General features: G+C 36.8%; 2 protein-coding genes across 3 annotated transcripts; one reads left to right on the top strand and one right to left on the bottom strand.

The window, feature by feature from the left end:
* Nucleotides 1-74: 74 nt before the first annotated feature.
* On the bottom strand, nucleotides 75-8,847 carry DCTN4-p62 (dynactin subunit 4). Of its 2 annotated transcripts, none has more exons than XM_045749829.2 (9): nucleotides 8,688-8,847; nucleotides 8,413-8,483; nucleotides 5,813-5,991; nucleotides 5,367-5,584; nucleotides 5,037-5,139; nucleotides 4,040-4,223; nucleotides 1,832-1,989; nucleotides 1,184-1,379; nucleotides 75-706 (listed from the first exon to the last, which is right to left on the bottom strand). In XM_045749829.2, exons 1-9 carry the CDS (start codon nucleotides 8,814-8,816, stop codon nucleotides 508-510), a joined length of 1,437 nt encoding a protein of 478 aa, XP_045605785.1. In that variant the 5' UTR covers nucleotides 8,817-8,847; the 3' UTR covers nucleotides 75-507. The 2 variants fall into 2 exon arrangements, with proteins under 2 accessions (XP_045605785.1, XP_045605786.1); XM_045749830.2 differs by having other exon boundaries at nucleotides 8,660-8,778.
* A 2,947-nt stretch (nucleotides 8,848-11,794) lies between these two features.
* On the top strand, nucleotides 11,795-20,256 carry LOC123762962 (angio-associated migratory cell protein). Its single transcript, XM_045749821.2, has 10 exons — nucleotides 11,795-11,934; nucleotides 13,444-13,551; nucleotides 14,258-14,408; nucleotides 14,604-14,728; nucleotides 15,517-15,648; nucleotides 16,382-16,526; nucleotides 17,546-17,745; nucleotides 17,902-18,063; nucleotides 19,495-19,676; nucleotides 20,160-20,256. Exons 2-10 carry the CDS (start codon nucleotides 13,465-13,467, stop codon nucleotides 20,218-20,220), a joined length of 1,245 nt encoding a protein of 414 aa, XP_045605777.2. The 5' UTR covers nucleotides 11,795-11,934; nucleotides 13,444-13,464; the 3' UTR covers nucleotides 20,221-20,256.
* Nucleotides 20,257-20,652: the final 396 nt, after the last annotated feature.

The following is a 20,652-nucleotide window of genomic DNA, read 5'->3' as shown; positions in this document are numbered from 1 at the left end:
GTAATGCAGTGCTAACACCTCAAACCAAAGCTTCCCAGAAATATGTAGATTGGTATTGAAATCAAAGTTTGGAAAATAGTCATGTATTTATTTAGGACATTAGGAACCAACAGCTCATTTTTCTTATATAATTTGTAATTTAAGAACAACTGGTGTTAAGAGTACTGAACATGGCATGAGTGACATATCAATACATTCCTAGAGTTACACCAACATTAGAGGTTAGGAATTGTCTTTAGAACCAAGACAGTAAGCTCAAATACCAAGTTTCTTGGCAAGCTACGTATCAAAGCCATAATTTAAGCATTGGCAATGAAATTACAGTTGAAACCCTACTTTGACACCATGCAATAAAAACAACCTTGCTTATTCAACATTAGATGTCACGTGACAATGGATGTGTGCTTATAAGCCAATACCTAGTGTGCATTAACATTATTGCCTAACATTTGTGTGATTAAATGTTGCCTATAGTAATAAATCTTGTTTGGGATAACTGGTATGCTCTTATTTCACTTCAGAAACAGGTCCAACATCTATCATAACAGGAATATTTAAAGTAACTGTCCTCGACTCACTAGCTGTGGCAACAGTGTTTGTGTAATCATAACGTAGTACAAAACCCACCTTAGCTTGTGCAACACCAGGTTTTGGAGTTACTAGTAGATTAACACCAACTTTATTTGCTCGACGCCATGCCACCACACTGAAGAAGAAAAAAGTATTTAAAGTGACTATTGTATGTACAAGATTTTTAAAACATCTGTAGTGGTTTCAAAGTATAACCAATTCAAATCACACTAAAATTACTTTCTATTTCACCTCATAATAAATTACTGTATTTAAATTTACAATTATTTGAATTATTCATTAAAAACCTAAATGTCTTCTCCTTATTGTCTTTTTGCAAGTAATGAGAAAAGAAAAGTAGTAATAAAGCTTTTCTGTCTGAAACAGATGTCTCTTTGATCCACCCATCTACAGGGACAAAATTTATAATTGGAACATTAGTGCTGGTGACAAACCTAACACATTAAAAAGACAAAGAACAGAAAATGAATTCAATATATAAACCCAAATGAATACCTAAAATGAATATAAAATGCAGTACATAAACATTGAAATCAAGAAACTGTATATACCGGTAACTGCTTCGTCAAATGGAAAACTTCAGACTACTCACTGAGGATCATCTTTATAATTTGAGCTCGAGTCCTGGTCATCATATTCGGCAGTATCATCTCTAGCAGCCAAGACAAGTTGGCCTTGTGGCAGTGCAACATCTGCTGTGGGAGTCAGGTCAGTCTTCTCTGGGGGTATATCTACCACCCGCACTAGACTACTGGTGTTCAGACACTCTCCATCTTCCGATTCCTCAACTGAAAACCATGCAAATGCAGTAATACATTATAGGTAACATTTGTAACTTATAATTAGGTATATACTCAAATTAATCAAGGGAAAAATTAGTATTAGTGTTGAATTTATAAAACATAAAGAGGTGTACATTGTTGTCATTTTAGATTCAGCTACTAGGAACAAAATATTCCAAATAGCACGGGCTATGGTGAGCCGTAGTGGACTTGATATAAGAGGTGTACATATTTAGAACATTTGCTGTATCATATTGTGGCCAATTAAATGTTTCAAATCTGATTTTTGTACAATATTTGAATATTTCTTTACTACAAGGAAGCCATTGTTCATAGGCAATGGAAGTATAGTTGATCTATCAAAAAAAAAAAAAAAAAAACTATCAAGATAAATTCTAGCATGATTTTCTGGAACAAGCTCCGAAGGTCTTCAATCACACCATTGCCTGTGCTCTTACCTTTCTGCTGCTGGGATATATAAGCCTCAGGAACAAATGGGAGGAGAGCTAAAGTCATGTCATGAGGTGTAGGGTTACAAAGGGAGACTTGAACACATGTCTCCACATCTGACTTCAGATCCATCTGGTGAACCATCCTTACCTCAGGCACATGATAACTGTTGAGAATACAAATAAAAACACATTTACATCTTTGTATCCTCCTCCTATCACTATCCACTTAATAAAGTCAGCAATATTAAACAGTAAAACTCAATACTGTACATCTTTCTGTATAGACAGCAACATGTGTTGCTTCCGAGGATCAAAATTGCCCATGTACATTACACTTCAAATAATTCTTCCTTCATGTCTAACTTTTTTTTTCAAATGAGCAGCATTTTATTATTATTAAATTAATTAAATTTTCTGCCAAATAAACAAAAATCTACAATGGCTGTAAATAGCAGTAAAAGTTGGGGACAATATAATTGTGATTAGAAACTCGGAAGCAACTCCAAAATCTTGTTGAAAGCAATGCAATGGTCCATAATGTAATGGTCAAGAGGGGTTTATCCCAAAACCATCATATTTAAAGGTTACAAAAATATAAAAGAGCTACTTTCTAAATATGACACACTGTTGCTCTCTTAGACAAAATCCTGCTGACCCCATTGACAGGATTACATACAGGCAGGATTGGTTGATATTCAAGCATTGTCACAACAGGGATCTTTTCAAACATCCCTCTCTAGTCATGCCGAAGATGACCTCCAGTTCATCAGTTCATCTATTCATACACATTATATATATATCCATGTGCTTATTTCTTTACATGTTTAATGTAGTTCTTAGTATAGTACGCCATCATTTTTACTGATGTGTTCAAGTGCTCCCTCCATCTCTCTTTGAGCATTACATAAGTGATACTGTATGCACCACACTATTATCATTATTATTATTGGAAATATCCTAGTGACTGGTAACATTTCTGTAATGTTGGTATTTATAGAAATGTACCCTAGGCTGGCAACACTGAGTAACACTGTAATAGTGGTAACGTATCACTGTCTGGCGAAAGAGACTTTAACCACCGAGCTGCATTGCTGGGATGCAGTTTCAAACCCAGCTGGAGACCTTATAAGTAGCCGAGTGACACAGGTGTGCGACAGGTAACTTGTGACTGTTACGGCGGGCAAGACTCGGAGGAAGCGCTGTAGCTGCACGAAGCAACGTCTTGAGGTTAATACCGAGTCTCCCTTCACTCTTCCGTGGGTACAAGGCCGGATCGCAAGTAGCGGTTCCTCCTGTGGTTTGACTGAAAGGGCTCTCAGGGCGATCAGCGGCACCGAAGTGTGTGGGAGCAAAGACCCGCAGCAGTGGTCATTGTGTGGTCCTCATCTCGGTTACTAACACAGACCCAGTAGGCCTAGTAACAACAGTCACATTTGAGCTTGAGAAGCAGTTTCAAGTTCTTACAAGGATTCTCAATGGGGGCATTATGTTAGATGGAATGTTCTTCAGTGGTCCATAGCACCAGTACATTCTTTGAAGAGACTGACCATGTGGTGCCAGAGCAGTGTGTCATCCTGTTCTTTGGATCCAGTCAAATCTTACTTTAGGAAGTAACATTTGGGGATTAGCTCAAAAAAAACAAAAAGCCAGCTAATATACTGCAGAGCACATAACCTTAGGTAGCACTTGTATTCCAAGACTTCTGTCTTATGAGTATCTCCTGGTATCAGAGAATGTGTACTGAAACTTTGGAACAGATACACTTGCTACTTTGACACCCCCCCCCCCCCTTTTCCACAATTTTAAAAAATGTTTCCAAAACCTGCAACCAGGGGGCAGTGACTTGATAACAAATTTAAATTTTTCCATGCACCTACATACACAACAAACCCAAGTGTTAAAAGATTCAAGTTGATACACATGGCATTCTCTGGGTAATGCAAGGACACAATAAATGTTTATATACAGAACTTACGTGAAAACTAATGGTATTCCCTAGTGAACACCTTATAAACAACTGCTTTACAAACAAAATGCTCGTGTTGTGGAAACTACAATATGTAGCCCAGAATCTCTCAATCACTTAACATGGTGAACTTCAGGCAGACAATTCTTCTAACGATCATATTCATCAGCCCACATAATGAACCAAGTAAGTAAGTAATTATCAAAAGAAGGCACCAAACCCATAATGAACCAAGACAACAAACTTACAATGCTCCAAGCTGAATCTTGAATTTGATTGAAGAAGGATTATACTCTGGCTTAGAAAGGTTGTGCTCACAGTGGCGGCACCTAAGAGACCGCTTGACAAGAATGTGCTTGTGAAGCGGGTACAAGTCGCAGGTGTTCTCTGGCTGCCATTCAGGGGATGCCATGCGCTGCTCCATGTTTGTTGCTGATAGTAAAATGTAATACTGTAGCCTACATATTTAACAATTAAAACATTTCCAGCAATGTCTATATGCATTATACTAAAAATTAAAAAGGCTATGGCAAAATGGCACATTTAGGGGCTTTGTAAAAAAATATTTTACTTTAACACTACACAGGAAAATAAGATTTACAGTAAATTATAGGGAGTTAGCCCTCAATTTTATGGTCATATTATTAACACTTATTTTGAAGTGTGTTGTACTGTAAAACTAATACCATAGTAAGGGTCTATTTTAACAATAATTTGGCTCATGGCATCACAGTATAGTGTCGGGTACCGTCAGATAAGAAAGTATACACACTATCCTAGATTCATTATTAGTAAACTAAATAGATTTTTACAAGAAGTTGGCAGGTACAGCACCGTTATGTAAATTACGTCAAAATGATTTGGAAATTAACATGTCTCCCGCCAAACACACAAGACTATGACGTTGATACAACGTTCAAACAAATTATAGCACCTTCTAACAAGTTATAACAATGTTCTAATACGTCATCAAAACGTTACACCAAGATGTAACAATTGTAACAAAGTTGTAACAAGTGAAAAATAGGGCCAGTTACATTTTGAGTTTACAGAGCTCTACCTGTGAACATTTGAACTGACATCCCTTCAATTGTCTCCCCCATCTGGTTTCTTGACATTATGTATGAATACAGACTTATGTCTGAATATAAATTGTTAAGCAGAAGCTAATACAGGCACAGGGTAGCAAGAAAGCTCTTCATTTCATTTATACATATGCTCATTAAAAATTCTCCTTTAACATACCCAATGATAAAACGACTTCATCAGTAAATATATTATCGGGAAGACCATCTACTTCAGAAACGGCTTCTGATGGGGTCATTTCTGAGGCTTGGCTAGTATCCCCCTGTGGAAAAACATTAATAAAGTATGTAATGATGACAATAGTGGGAGGGGGGAGGGATGGAAGAGGAGAAAAACTGGTGCTAGTCTGGCTTTGATTCATTACTAAATGCATGCAAAATAGTTATACCAATGAGATTAGTAATTCTAGCAATTCCTAGCATTTTCATAAAATTTTAATAATAAATTACAGGATTTTAACAATACAGGTATTCATTAATATAATCCTACCTTTGGTGCATAAGGTGAGAGCGGTGCAAGAGATTTCCGTCCTAAGAGAGATGGAAGGCCATACTTGTCTGTGAGGGTCAAGTAAGCCGACTTACGATGAGAAAATCGTTTCCTCTCACGGTCAAGCTTCTCTTGCTGAGCAACTGACCGATAATGCTCCAACAGGGACTGCAGATACTTATAATGTTCATTATCCTGCTCAGACCAGCCTCCAGTTGCTATAACAATAATACAGGAATCAATAATTAACACTATAATGAATGTATTCATATACCCTGTTTAATATACAGGCTTAGTCTAATAGCAAAAATAGCAAAAGGTAACTAAATATTGCAAGCAAAATTCTATGACAAAATGCATCAATAGAAAGAGCTGCAATCGCTCTCCCCATCAGGATATTTCCTGAAAAAGAGCGATATACTGTACAATACGTATTATCAACTTACCAACTGTTTGATCTTTAAGACCAACATCCCTTGAAGTCCACCTGCAGCTTGTACAGGCCAAGTAGTACACCTTCCTGGTCACTGTTTTACTCGAGTCATCTGGAGATGGAGTTTGGATGCTTGTTGCTCTAGTTGATAAGGTGTGGCTGCAGCTTGGGCAATCAAAACAATTGGCACACCTGATTTAATAATAAAAGGAATGGATAAATAATAAGGACCATCATAATTTAGGGTTTTTTGAAAGGTTGGGGGGGGGGGGGGGGGGAGGGGGGGACCATTTAGCTTTTGGGGATGTTTAGAAAGAAATTATTCCAGATGAATGACTACAATACTAAACTCAATTTACTATTTGTGCTTGTAGCATTGAGCTGTTAGCTTTTGGACCCCTGGTCTTTCTAACTGTCAGTTCTCTAATGTTCCGACTCCTAACTTATTTTTCTTCCATCATATCTAACACACACATTTCTCTCTCTCTCACATGCACGCACACACATCCCCAGGATGCAGCCCATAACAGCTGTCTAACCCCCAGGTACCTATTTACTTCTAGGTGAACAGAGGCACCATATGAAAAAAGCTGCCTATTTGTTTCTGCTTCGACTGGGAATTGAACCTGGGTCTTTAGGACTACAACCCCCAGAGCGCTCTCCGTTTGACTGTGAGGACCTGTACTGCACTTTAAATGACTACTACTGTAAAGCATTTGTAGTATGGCACTCTTTGAAATGTAATAGCTTATTGTATTTAGACAGTGACAGATTATCTCACAGGCCACTGGCTGGCTTAAAGCCAGCCAGAGTGGCCTGTGAATGTAAGAGTACAAGAATGTTATGTACTCTCACAAGCCCAATGTACAGTCTTGTACATAAAAACAAATAAATAAATACATAAATAAACTTTAAACAAAATTCTAAGGAGTTACAAAGACTGGAAAAATTTTAAGGGGGCCATCCAATCATTTATATGCATACCTGTCATATGCCTGTCAATGACTATGAGGATCAACGTCCCCAGAGCAAAGTCTCTACCCTGATCAGGCCTCCTAGTTGATGGTCTCGTCAACCAGGTTGTTCAATGTGGCTAATTGCAGCTTGACTTATGGAGTTGCAGCCTGGTTGATCAGATACCATTTGAAGGTGTTTACCAATTTCCATTTTAAACATTGCAAGAGGTCAGCTAGTTATGTCCTGCACGTGCAGAGGGAATGTTTTTGAAGTCTTGGGTCTTTGGTGTTTATCGAGTTCTCTCAATTGGCCTATTCAATGGGGCCATTATGGACCATTATAGGCCATTTTGCACCATTCAATGGGGCTACTGTGCACATTCTACCATGTCTTCTGGTCTAGTGTGGTGCTATTTATTTGTGCAGATTTGGAACTAGTACTTCTAGTATTTTCCAATTATAAATTATTATGCAATTCTCCTGCCTGTGCTCTTGGGAATACAGATTTAAAATTTTTAAGCAGTTCCAATAATTCAGAAATGTTATTGAGTGGATTCTAACAGTAAAAGTTTCAGCAACATAACCTAAACAAACAAAAAAATATTTTCTTCAAAAATTACAAATGTGAAAACGCATCATGATGAACTTAAGTATTTCTACCTTAATTACCTTATAGGAACAATCTTCAATTTGGCGAATTAGTTTCAAGAAATTTGTTTTAATTTGAGGATTTTTTTATTCTATCAATAATTTGGCATAAATTTAAGTCTGAAAATTTATAACTCAATAAATTGGGCTCTAAATTAAAAATAATTGTCCAATTTGGAGAACACTAAACATGGCATATGATACAGTATGTAATATTCATTAGAAATGCTTTGAAATTGCAACCCAATTGTAATTTTGAAGTCGAGTACTTTTTATGACTTAAAATTTAAGACTTGTAATGAATACCTGTCAATTTGATTATCTTAATAATTTAGTGCAGTACAGTAATGCAGGATGTAACGTTAGTTATCTTGGTTAATACCACAAAGATTATGTCTTTGTGGTATTAACAATTAGTCTTGTTAATACCACAAGACAAGTTTGTAAGTACTGTATTGAGGTATGATTGAAATTGAAGTAAAGCAGCAATTAATTTCTATATTCAAGGAAGCTATATTTTTCTATAACTGTTTATTCTACTTCAGACAAAATCCATAATGACAGTATCTTTTTTAACTGATGTTAGAGATACAAAAAGAAATGTTTTGTTTTGCAAATAGAAAATCATGATTCTGTATATCTAGAGAAAGCTATATTAGACTAAGAAAAAAGTTATTAGATATCAAGAACTGTTGAGGCAAAACATACTACAATGCAACAAATATGGCAGATAAATACAATGGACTACATGCAAGAATAAATCATAACAGCTATTTATATTCCATGTACTAACTACACCTCAAATTTAACTGGAAACTGCTGCAGAAGCAAGCCCAGCTGTTTTATGACCTGGGAATTTAACCCAGGATCCCCAATTACGAGTACAGAACAAAGCCAACACCTAATCATTGGAATCTTAAATAATCTTTGTGGCATTAACCAATTTGATTCGAATAACTTAACAGTTTAAATGGTATTTAGTTTTATGGTATTAACTACAATCACTCGCCTGTTCTTCTTGAGACGTGCCTCGGTGGACGGCATATTCTCCAAGCAGTTGGGGCAGAAGAGCGTATCTACCTAAAAAGAAAAACCAATATATATATATATATAAGGAATTAAACATCAAGAGCAGATCTCAGGAAATCCCCACTGATCTTAAAGATATACATAGCGAGGAAAACTATTACTAAGACTCAATGTCAGACTTCAGACACACCCAACTACGGACACAACTTCCTTCCAAGTAACCTTACTTCCTATGTGGCAGCAACCGCCATTTACCTCGTGAGAAACACAGTTCCCGCATCTCAGCTTCAGGCAATGGCGGCAAAAATAAATAGCAGTGATAGGCTTGAGGACGCAACAGGAACACAAGAGGCGGACGCGGTCCACCTGGAAGAGGTGCGCCATGTTTATTGTGACTCACTGTCACCGTTAGTTCCGGCTCACGTTATTAACAACTCTCATAATGCAAGACAAGTATCTTAAACCGTTTAAAATTTGAGTTAATGTAAAATAAAAACACATAATTTTCTTAAGATACTTTAAATTTCCTTGTGGTCTTTATCAGGATTATAATTAATTTATATATATATATATTATAACAAGGAATTAGATGATTGTGGATCAGCTGTCACAGATGGTCGTATCGTACACACACACACACACTAGTCTTTTTTTTTTTTTTTTTTTTTTTTTTTTACTTCTTTTTTTGCAGGGATAATCCTGCGCGGGCCCTAAGCCTCTGGCTGGCCCACTAAGTGTCGCTTGTTTCTGTTTTACTTGGGCGGAGTATGAGTATTTATGACTCGTATGGTCGCTTCAGTAAGATTTTGCCATATGTGTTTAACAACTTCTTCTGCTCTGTTGAATCTAAGTTGAAATCTTAACGGGTTTGTAACTGTGCACTGTGTTAGATAATGTTCCAGTGGTCTTTGTATCCTCACATTCCTTATGTACATTCTTGTATATGCATAAATAAATAAATAATTAAATAAAAAATGCAAAATTGACTTTGTCACTGCCTTTTTGATAACGTATACAATCATAAGCTTATTTGTGTATCTCTATTAAACAGTAAATCAGAGAGCGTGTAAGGTTCCGTGTTCCATGTCCGAAGAAACAGGGAGATTTTACATAAATACAGTACATGATAGTTTAAGTAGCGAACGCATACCAACAAATAACGATTAGTATCTATAACAAAAATATTGTTCTATGGAGTTGATTTAACTTCCAACCATGTATTTTTAAATAATCTTTAACGTTTTCTGGCTAGTTATGTTAGATTTGATTAAAAATACGCATTCTACTTGTTAATATCGTTAGATTTGATTAAAAATACGCATTCTACTTGTTAACATCATAAATTAAATTTGCGATAATTTGAGCAGAGAAGTTCGACGACTGGATCACTGTGTACAGAAAACCAGTCTCCGTGGTGTAGTGGTAAGACACTCGCCTGGCGTTCCGCGAGCGCATGTCATGGGTTCGTATCCTGGCCTGGGAGGATTTACTGGGCGCAATTCCTTAACTGTAGCCTCTGTTTAACGCAACAGTAAAATGTGTACTTGGATGAAAAAACGATTCTTCGCGGCAGGGGATCGTATTCCAGGGACCTGCCCGAAACGCTACGCGTACTAGTGGCTCTACAAGAATGTAACAACTCTTGTATATATCTTTTTAAAAAAAAAAAAAAAAAAAAAAAAAAAAAAAAAAAAAAAAAAAAGAGGTTGATATGCCAGCAAACACTTTCCAGAGAGCAATATATCCTGGATAAGTCGCTCCACGATATTGTTGCTTGGACCATCGACTTCCTTTGATATTACATATTTACATCTTATTTTGTTATGAAATGATATTTTTTCAGAGTAAAATTACGTTTTCTCATTTTCTGCATCCAGCATCCACATTATAGTGAGTAAATATACCATATTACTTCATTGCTTACGTAATGCTAGGAAGGTTTGAGTAGCTTTGGGTCTTTAGTGGACAGAATCTCCAATAGATGGGGCGAGAGTCGCCCCATCTCTCTCGACCGGGCGGGACTCGAAACTTAAATTAAAATTGCTATATCATTGGTCTCCAACATGATATATTTCCTTTGATGCACTCACAATAACGATTATAGCTCTGTCTTTCTGGAGGCATGTAATATTTTAGGCTTTATTAGCGTATCTTTGTTAATTACACAACATATTGGCAAGTGCGTAGGCGTCTGCACTCCATGACCGATAGCTACTGAACGCCACTATAAAAACATATATATCTTCACTTGAGCTTTAAATATGTCTAATGTAATGTATTTAAAATAAAGCTTATATTTCTATCCTTCTTAAGACGTGTAAAACATTTGTGTTTATTAACGAATTTACGTAAAATAAACATTCTTCTGAGAGAGTTGCTCTGTCGCTCAGTCTATGCGGGGGTCGGAGCTCGGCGATTATTAAAATACATGAATCTTCATTAGAACTTTAATTATGTCTATGATAAAGTGTTTAAAATGAGCCTTATAATCCTATCTTTCTTGACGCATATAAAAAATTTACGATTATTTACAAATTTACGTGAAATAAGCATTGTTCTGAGAGAGAGTTACTCCGCCGATCGATCTGTCCGGAGTCGGAGCTCGGCTATTATAAAAGTACACGTATCTTCGCTTTAAATTTTAATATGCCCATGGTAAGGTATTTAGAACAAAGCTTATATATCTGTCTTTCTTGTGACATATAAAACTCTTACGTTTATTAAGGAATCTGCGTGAAATAGGCATGGTTCTGAGATGAATGCTGCGGTTTTCGAGTTTGACGAGCGATGAAAACTGCCACTTTTATACAACTACAAATATCTTCCGTTTTACTTAAAATATTTGTCTGGTAGAGGTTTTACATATAGATCGCGTTTCTGTCTTTCTTCCGACTAATAAATAATTTTGGTTTAATCAGTTATCAAGATGTTTTCAACAATATTCTTTCAGCGTTCGTCTTTTCCAACTTGGGCGACCCTTTTGGAAGCGCGATACTTGGGTTAACCCATCCTATAGTTGGGTCTGTTTCCAACTGGGGTTCGAATAGTTTCATTCATAAGGTCGCTTGTTAAAATTTTTATTTTATTATTCGTATATAATATGTCGTGTATAATAACTGTTATAATATACATTTATAATATCAAGCGATGGATTAGTTTTTTATTAATCTACATAAAATCCACGTTTCTGCCCGAAACGCTACGTGTGTTAGTGACTTTACAATAATGTAAAAATACCAATATTATGTACTCTAACAAACATATTGTACCTTCTTATAAATAAAAATAAATAAATATATAAATAAATAAACCTACGAATCCATCTACGAAGTGATATACAACCTGTACCAAACCAAAGATATACGCAGCAGTTGTGTACGATTCGACCAGACGGGTCTGGCAGCACGCTGATGTATTTACCTGAATTTACCTGATTATTGTAAAGTATCAACGAGTCAGCTAGTATTTAGCCACTGGCAGAGCAGCGCTTGGTATCAGGCCGGTAAGACTCGGTGTAGTGCCTTTAACAACACGACCAACTGTACATTCTGACCATCTTAAAAACCTTCCTCGTGTATTTTGGTGCTGGAGACACACACTGCTGTAGCTTAGCATTTTAAAAGCACCGAATCACCTTCTGTGGTTGATTGTTCAATAAACCCTTGAACTATATGTTTAACACAATAACCCTGTCCATGGAGGACACAAGAAAATGTATATATGCTGGTTAGCATTGTAAATGTGAGGCCACGTCTGTGGTAGAAAATAATAATAAAAAAAAAAAACTGCTGTAGAGGAACAGCAGCTTGATCAGTAAACTTATTGTGTGTCACATGTTATACTTGCACTGGTTGTTGTTGTTTCAGATTTAGGTACTCGGAACGAAGTGTCCATGTAGCACGGGCTATGGTGAGCCCATAATACTTGCACTGGTTTTAGCTCACATTAAGTACATTGTGATGTGGGGTGTTGCAAGTCTCAAGTGCCTCACAGAGGGTAGAAGCCACTTCTTTCCTGAAGACCATTCGCTAACGGGGTTTAAATTTATTTATTTATATACCAGAAGGTACATTGGGTTTATGAGAGTAACAGAGACTTGAAGTTTTACATTCTTGTAAAGCCACTAGTATGCATAGCGTTAAATCCTACCTAACCTAACTTCACGTACCATTGCCTAATCCAGCCCACCGTAATGTTACATATGGGTTCAACAATTTTAAAATGAGCTTAATCAGAATACCAGTATATGAGTTGACTACATATATGGATTACAAGGCTATGAGTTTTTTTTTTTTTTTTTTTTTTTTTTGCTACTACGTTTAGTACCATATTTAAGTTGTTTAATTTTCCCTCCGAGAGGCGAGATCACCGCGGCAAACGTAGCACATTTTGGAATGTGACTCGTGATTGAGGTGAGGTACGAGAGACCCGGAGTCCCCCCCCTAAACACTTTCAACTTGTCAGTCTCATTACAGTTGGCTCTGCTTCTCTTCTGGCCCCTCCACGATGCAATGACGATAGTTTATACTCTTCTTTTGATGAAAAAGTGGGAGAGTTGGGCATGATTTTTTCCAGTAGGGTATTCAAATCCACTCTTCAATATCAACAGGGGGTTTTAAAAGTTAGCTTTGCTGGAATTCGGCTCCAGTAAGGTCAGAGTTTGTTCACTTTTAGCACAGGGGCTGGGCCAGGAACTTGCTAGTCAATATCACAGACAAAATAATGCACAGTGGAGGGCTTGTGCACATCTTCGTGACTGAAGACGCTCGTACAAGATAGTCACTCCAAATGTTTGGCATCAAATTCTTTTAGTCTTTGTTTCTAATTAAGGTTACATATCTGTATTAGTTTTTACAACCTGTGTAAAAGTGTATAGTGTGTTACACAGGTACTTGTAACTGAGTAACATAACCAACATTATCATAGGGTATTTAGAGAATAGAAATAAATTTTCATGGTAAGTCATCTACCTTTTTTCGCTAGAAATAATTGCAGTTTGTTACATTTTCAGTCGTAGAGTAAACTTGGCAAGATGAAACTCGACACTCCACCACCTTCCCCCGAGTCTTCATATGAGGGAGAGAGAGACGATGTGATTGATATTGGTGATATAGAGGAGGTGAGTAAATAGCTCTTAACTGTTATAGTCTTATTTAATACAAATTATTACTCATCATGACTGTACTTGCAGTTAAAGTATTTGCCTTTGATTTACTTTTTATTTTGACTGATAGTTTTTGCAGTCGTAAAATTGTATTAATTAGTGCATGCATATAGCTAGTAATTAAGCTAAAATAAAATTACTATTTCTGAGCTACCTCACCCACCCACCTTAAGTTAGCTCTGCCGTGTACATTGGCAAGTGTCCCGGTAGTACAGTTGGGTTCGTTCCCAACTTGCAATCTGTTCTGTAATCAGGAACTCTGTCGTGCCCACCTTTGCCCAAGTGAATCACCTTGTCCAGGAATTGAACTTGTGGTAAAATCTGTTATGATCCAAGATGGTGTTGCTTAAGTGTGTTACTCCCACCATATACTAAGGAGACGTATTCATTCGAGTTACAAGATGATTCAGGTTACCAGAATTTGGATTGCCGAGCTCTTACAGTACTGTATTTAAATCAGAGTTCAACTTGTTTACCATGTCATTGATATTCACTTATCCATTCTTGAAAATACTTTAAAGATACAGTAATAAAAAGTCATGATTTGCTTACCAGTAACAATAGCTTATTAGAAATATTTTATGTATTTTGCATGAAAAATCTAAATTAAAATACAGTACAGTAGATGATTTTGTTCTAAGTTCCCAGTTGTTTCTCTCAGGTGATAGAGCTTGATGACGACACAAACTTGGAGGAGGTTGCTGATAGGCTGGTGGCTGCTGGTGGAGAGGACGAGGACGATGAAGAAAGTATGGATGAAGACACGGGAAATATAACGGATATGGCTGCCCTTGTTTTCTCCAAGCACAAAGGTCTTTGTGTGAATTTGCATAATTATAATCATAAAAATGATGAATTCTAGATATAAAGAAGCACAGATAAATACAATATTTCTATTAATCAAGTAATTTAAGGTTTAAATAGTTTATGATTAGGTAATGCAAGTCTTTGTTGGTGTTGATATAATACATACAATATGCAAACTTACCCGGGAAAACCTGTTTCAGGCTCGGTATTCAGTTGTTCCGTATCATGTAGTGGGAACATAGCAGCCACAGGGGGTGAGGATGACTTGGCATATGTATGGGATATAAACACAGGCAATGTGCTATTGACTTGCACAGGCCACAAGGTAAGTACAGTATTAACATGATGAAATAAGGTACTGTTTTTATAAAAGTCTAAATTAACTTGCTTTTCTGAGCTATTACATTCGATTAAGATTCCTGGTGTTCTCAGACAAGATCATGTCTGAGACATGAGATCCTCAGATAAGACCATGCCAGTCAGGACGGCATACAAGCATAGCACCTCGGGGAAATTTCCTAACAACCCTGAAGGATCATATAAATGCTGGGGATTTACAGGAGAATACTTAATCCAGTCCAAAATGACTGCCAAAAGTTGTAGCGAAGATTTTGAGCCTTCTATATGCATCACGGGTAACCTGGTGGTTGATGGTCGTGTTGGTCAGGTCATCTTGCCAGTTGTTTCCAAGGAACCCCGTTGGCCAGTAACATAAACTTCATAACACTGTTATGAAGCCAAGAGCGAGTTCAGAAAGGCTTTGAATCTGTAGATTATTCTATGGTGCTCATTCTGTCCTGGACTGAGAATTCTTCATTGGCTTTATCACTTATTATGGCATTGAAGAAATGTTTCATAATTCTCTTGAGTGGTGTTCTGTGTGCCGACACTGGGAAATATTATTTTGGGAAATGACCTAAGGTAATGATTCTACTCGGGAAAGAATTTTACATATTGAATCAAATAATTTTGTTTACTTGGATTTTCAATTAAAAATTTGTCTTAGTAGGGTTTACATACTATACAACAGTTCAGTATATATAATTTTAGTTTTATACTGTATATAAATTTAATGTAATGCTTCTGGATAATATTCTTTTGTGTACCACATAGGACAGTGTGACATGTGTCGAGTTCAGTCATGATGGGTCCTTGCTAGCAACGGGGGATATGAATGGATACATTCAAGTCTGGAAAATAGCAACATTGACCAAGATTTGGGAGTTTGAGACTGGAGACCTTTGTGTAAGTTTTTGTCTAAAGAAATATACAGTCTGTTGTGTATATTTTTATGCATATAATTTAATATGTAAACAATGGTAATACTGTATGCAAAATGTCAAGAGGTTACCTGTGATTTGCATGGTATCAGAAAATGCTGTCATGCTTGCACATTTCAGTGCCTGTACAGGGTCTTTCATGTATACAGTATCATGTATCTGAACTGTGCAGAATAATTTTCACATTATGCAAATTGATTGTGGTTGTTGTTGTTTTAAATTTAGCTACTAGGAACTAAAATTTCTATGTAGAACAGGCTATGGTGATGTTCCATTAGGAACATCAAGGGAACATAGGATGAAATATAAAGCTGAACTGCAAATGGTGTTTAGAGGTAATTGTGGATGGAGTGTTCATGACTTTGCAGGGTTTGTGACAGAGATTGTTGTGAAGCTTGTCTGAAGGACTAGAAAGGAAAGGTTCAGTGATTTGCAAGTAGAAAGATGTCTTGGAGGTAATCCAGCCCTATTGGACTGGATTTGGAGGGATGCAGACACTGCTATAGCTATCAGGAAATTTATAGCAGAATTACCACACAAGGCATAGGAGCCCCACCATGTTTCTTATATACTTTTAAGTTAAATTTGTGGTTTTATCTTCATGCTGTTCTCCAAGAATACATCCTCCTTTTAAACTATTTTGTTATGTATACACTCATCTTTGTTGCCTTTCAACACCAGTTTTGTGCTCTTTCCAGTGGTTAACATGGCACCATGCTTCACACGTGTTGCTGGCAGGGACTGTGGACGGAGAGACATGGATGTGGCTAGTGCCTCAGGGTAATGCTCGCACCTTCCCTAGCTATGGTGTAACCTCCCAGTGTGGTGCACTGCTTCAGGATGGTAAGAAACACTTGCATTACTGTTATTTTACTATTTTGTGGATTATTCACTTCCATTTCTTGCATGACAAAAGCACATGCATGATTGGAAGAGAAGGAATAGGGAAAACATGATTAACACGTACAAAGTACTCGGGAAAATGGGCAGGGCAGACTACAGTATTTAGCATGGTTAGTAGACAATCAAAGGGACTTTTATGGAAACTCGGTACCCAAATGAGCCACAGAGTCATTAAAAAGGATTGTTTTTAGTTGCAGGCTAATGGCAAATGAAAGGTATTAAAAATTTAAGTGATGGAAACATTCACTCACTGCTTTAAATGTAGACATGACAGTCCATTAGGTTCTAGAACTTATTCACCAGTCAAATAAGGGTTGAGAGTCGAGATCTAAGAGCCACATATCAACTCTTCTCCCCCCACAAGTGCAACTAGGCACCTAAACCCATTGAATCTTTCTCTAAACCCATTCCCACTTGCCCATAATTTGTTAACATTTTGGTATCGCTGTAATTTCACTACGCAAAATATTGTACGTCTTTTTAATTCTTTTGTTACACAGCCTTTGCAATCACCATAACCACTTCAGTCCTTTTAAATTTGAATTTTACAAACAAGCATCTTGAACTGCATCTTAAGAAATCATTCATTGCCCTGTACACTATACTCTCCAAACTTTATTTCACATAAACCAAGCATATTTAATGTTTTTTCCTTGAAAACTTAACCTGTTCCATCCTAGCTTTTTTTTTTTAATTTACTCTCTTCACATTCCACTAAGCCTTAGTTGTCTAGGGTATGGGCAGGTGCAAGTCCTAAATACATGGCTGAATTTCGTAGGCGAGACGTTTAAGGAGATGGCTAGGAAGACTGGGCTGCAGACATCATCAAGGGTAAAAAGCTTGCCCAATAATCCTTCTATAGTTTTCTTAATTCTTAGGAACATCCAGTATGCCTCAAGAATACAAGTGCCAAATCCAATAAAGAATACATAATGCCTGTCATTTCCCTTTATTTTAAGGGAAGCGGTCGGTGACTGGTTATGAAGATGGTTCTTTGCGTGTATTTGACCTGAAGACTGGACAGCTGCTTCATGAGTTAAGTGGTGGCTTGGCACACGATGCTCCTATTACCAGCCTTGACGTGCATAAGGACAACACTCTTGTTATATCAGGCTCCATGGATGGCACAGCAAAACTATACAATGCTAATAATGGAAAGGTTGGTTTTAATTATGATAGCGAAGAGGTAACTGACATTATATGTAGTAATGGAACGAGTCTGATACTACTTTGGTAGAAAAAAATGTGGCCACACATTTACGATGCTAACCAGCATATACTGTATAAATTTTCTTTTTGTATGTTTTCTGTGCAGCTTGTTGGCACTCTCAATTGTGAAGTAGCTCCAAATTCTGACGAAAACAGTGTAGAGGTTGATCATACAGTGGAGGCCGTCAGTTTTTGTCCAGTGATGCCCAGTATTGCGGTCACTGCCACGTTATCTGGATATGTTACCTTTTGGGATGTTGCTTCACAGGTTAGTCATTTTGTTTTCTTTTAATATAAATCCATTGTTTATATAATGGAAAATAGCTGTAAGAATTAATATTTTTCCCCTTAGTTCCATCATAAGACCTAATTTTCTACTCTGAATATTGCAATTATGATTGACAACTGGATAATGAAGGATAAGTAGAAGGCTAGAAATAAGTTAAATGAAAAGTTTCAAGTACATGTTGGAAAAATGCATGCGGGAGTTATTGAGTGTAAAAGCTCTCTTGTGGGTTAGAGGCTTTTTTTCCCTTTTGTTTTATTTTTTCCTTTTGTTTTTGGAGTTTAGATACTGTAGTATCAAGATTTTATAAGTATGTGCCACAATTATTTAAATTATAATTTTTTTTGTTTAAGAGTTGTCAATGACCATACTTTTCAATGAATACTTTTTACTTTTATAGTAGTGTACTGTAATGGTAATTCATCTTTAACCCTGACACTTGCATTTAGACCAATCTGCTCCAATTGTCTGGAGATGATTTAAGGCGTCCTATTTTATTTGAAAGCCCCACGTAATCTAGGGAAATGTCATTTGACACTAGAGACGTCTGTCAGTTGTTTGCTATATAGCATTGGAAAACATCTAGTTTCTCTTGGTTTCCTTCCAGGGGCGTTAGTAAAAGATGTTGCTACTAACATTTGTTAGTAGCAACATATAATATTGTTTAAACATTTCCTCAGTGGATGGGAATGTTGCTTGTTCTCAAAAGTTTTATGGCTTCATGCACCTAAAGGTAAAATAAACTAAAAATGCTCTTATTTTAGGAACAAGATCTTGACATTTGCCAGATGCTAACCAGCAGTGTTTAACTTACCTCTTCAGATCTTAGATTATGTATCACTTTCCACTGAGCTCCTGGCTAAGGATAATAAGGGTTTTGTTCTTGAGATTCAAAGTTGCATATCTTGCCTAAACAGCAGTTTGCATTAGTTTTGTGATGTCTATTAGGTCTCATAATGCTAATGCATGTAAATAGACCATTTGATTTATATATTGCAACTGATATAATCTTGCATGACTCCCAAGCCCCATGAAGTGGTCTTGCAAGGAAGCCTTAGTTTCTATGGCATTGGTTTGATGTATTTCTGCATGATTTGTTCATTAAACTTGTACAGTAAAAAGTGTACACAAACTAAGCCTACTTTTTCCCAAAAGTGCCATTCCTCTGTGCTGGGAACATTAATACACAAATGTTTGTCATGTACTAATGCTGTCTTATAATTTCAGACTCAAACATTGTATTTTCATGATGTAAATAATTTAACAAATTTATGGCAATTTTAGATATCCAAGTGACAATTCATTTATTTGTTAGTTCTCAGTGCAACATTTTTGTTCAAATCATCACTCCATGCAGCTCTCAAACATACTTTCATTTAATGAGAAAATATTCTCTACAAATATCACTTTCAGGTCACACGACATATCGTAGCTCAAGGTTGTGGATCATCTCAGCTACTCTGGCACGCAAGTGAGCCAATTTTGTTCTCTGCTGGTCTCGATGGTGCTGTGCGTTCCTATGACGTGCGATCAGGAGACCCTCTTGCCAAGTATACAGGACATAAGAGTAGTATACTAGCATTTGGTATCTGCAAGTAAGAATATCTGTTTTTCTGAACTAGTGTCTAATTAGCCTTGCACATATGATTGAATGTTAGTGTGACCATCTCTAACATTATCTCTTGAAGCAGGGGTTCTTAACCTGGGATCCATGTATGTTTACTGTATTCATATTTTGTGTTGTAATATACTGAAAATTGATTGCATCATAGTGAAGAACAGTATATTCGTTGCTTCCTTGCATGCAAAGTTGTTTGTGCATTTTTTCACTACGGGCTCACAATAGCCTGTGCTGCTTGGAGCTTTTTGTTCCAAGTAGCGAATCATTAACAACATGTGCATTTTTCTAGGGAGGGGGTCCATAGCTTTCACCAGATTTTCAAAGGCGTCCATGACTCAAAAAAAGGTTAGAGGTGTCTAGATTCAAGAGGTGCAGTAGCACTACTTCTGTGAACAACATTTGGGTCTTTGTATTTGTTTTCTACTGCAAGCCTGAAAATATGCATTTTGTTTTCCAGGGATGGTTCTGCACTTGTCACAGCGTCAGATGACGGCACAGCCCGAGTTTTTAAATTATGATTATTTGTAATAACAATAAAAATTAGATTTTTTAAATGGTTAATTATCCTAGGAGTATGTGTTCAGATGTACCTTTAAAATATAAAAAGACAAAATACCAGTAACTCATTACCTTGAATGGGATGAGTCTTAGACTGCCAGGAGCAATGAAATCACTGACAAATCCAGCACCCTGACCAGACTATTCAACAGTATTCGATAGTCGAGACTATTTTTGCCCAATACCACTAGGTGATCAGAAATCGGTTTCATCAAATCGATTCACTAAAGGGGAGAACTCAAGTCTTAATTGTAACCACAAACTAACATAATATGGCTTATGTGATAGAAAGACAAATACATGGCTATTTCATAGCTACTGAGACTAAATCTGCTTAATCTGGCCTGATTCTTTTGCAGGCAAGGGCAAAGTTGCCTCATCATAGTGCAATT

Source organism: Procambarus clarkii, chromosome 47 (genome assembly GCF_040958095.1).
Source record: "Procambarus clarkii isolate CNS0578487 chromosome 47, FALCON_Pclarkii_2.0, whole genome shotgun sequence".
NCBI classification, from domain to species: Eukaryota; Metazoa; Arthropoda; class Malacostraca; order Decapoda; family Cambaridae; genus Procambarus; species Procambarus clarkii.
The sequence above is the reverse complement of the archived record's forward strand: the minus strand, read 5'-3'. Positions and strand labels throughout refer to the sequence as shown.

What these genes read in the sequence shown, in the direction of transcription:
- DCTN4-p62 (XM_045749829.2), bottom strand. Translation starts at nt 8,816, where the DNA reads ATGGCGCACCTCTTCCAGGTGGACCGCGTCCGCCTCTTGTGTTCCTGT. An exon ending in GGAACTGTGTTTCTCACGAG is followed by an intron (nt 8,484 to 8,687) that starts GTAAATGGCGGT and finishes TTTTCTTTTTAG; the next exon opens with GTAGATACGCTCTTCTGCCC. An exon ending in TCTCACCTTATGCACCAAAG is followed by an intron (nt 5,140 to 5,366) that starts GTAGGATTATAT and finishes GTTTTTCCACAG; the next exon opens with GGGGATACTAGCCAAGCCTC.
- LOC123762962 (XM_045749821.2), top strand. Translation starts at nt 13,465, where the DNA reads ATGAAACTCGACACTCCACCACCTTCCCCCGAGTCTTCATATGAGGGA. An exon ending in TGGTGCACTGCTTCAGGATG is followed by an intron (nt 16,527 to 17,545) that starts GTAAGAAACACT and finishes CTTTATTTTAAG; the next exon opens with GGAAGCGGTCGGTGACTGGT. An exon ending in ACAATGCTAATAATGGAAAG is followed by an intron (nt 17,746 to 17,901) that starts GTTGGTTTTAAT and finishes TTTTCTGTGCAG; the next exon opens with CTTGTTGGCACTCTCAATTG.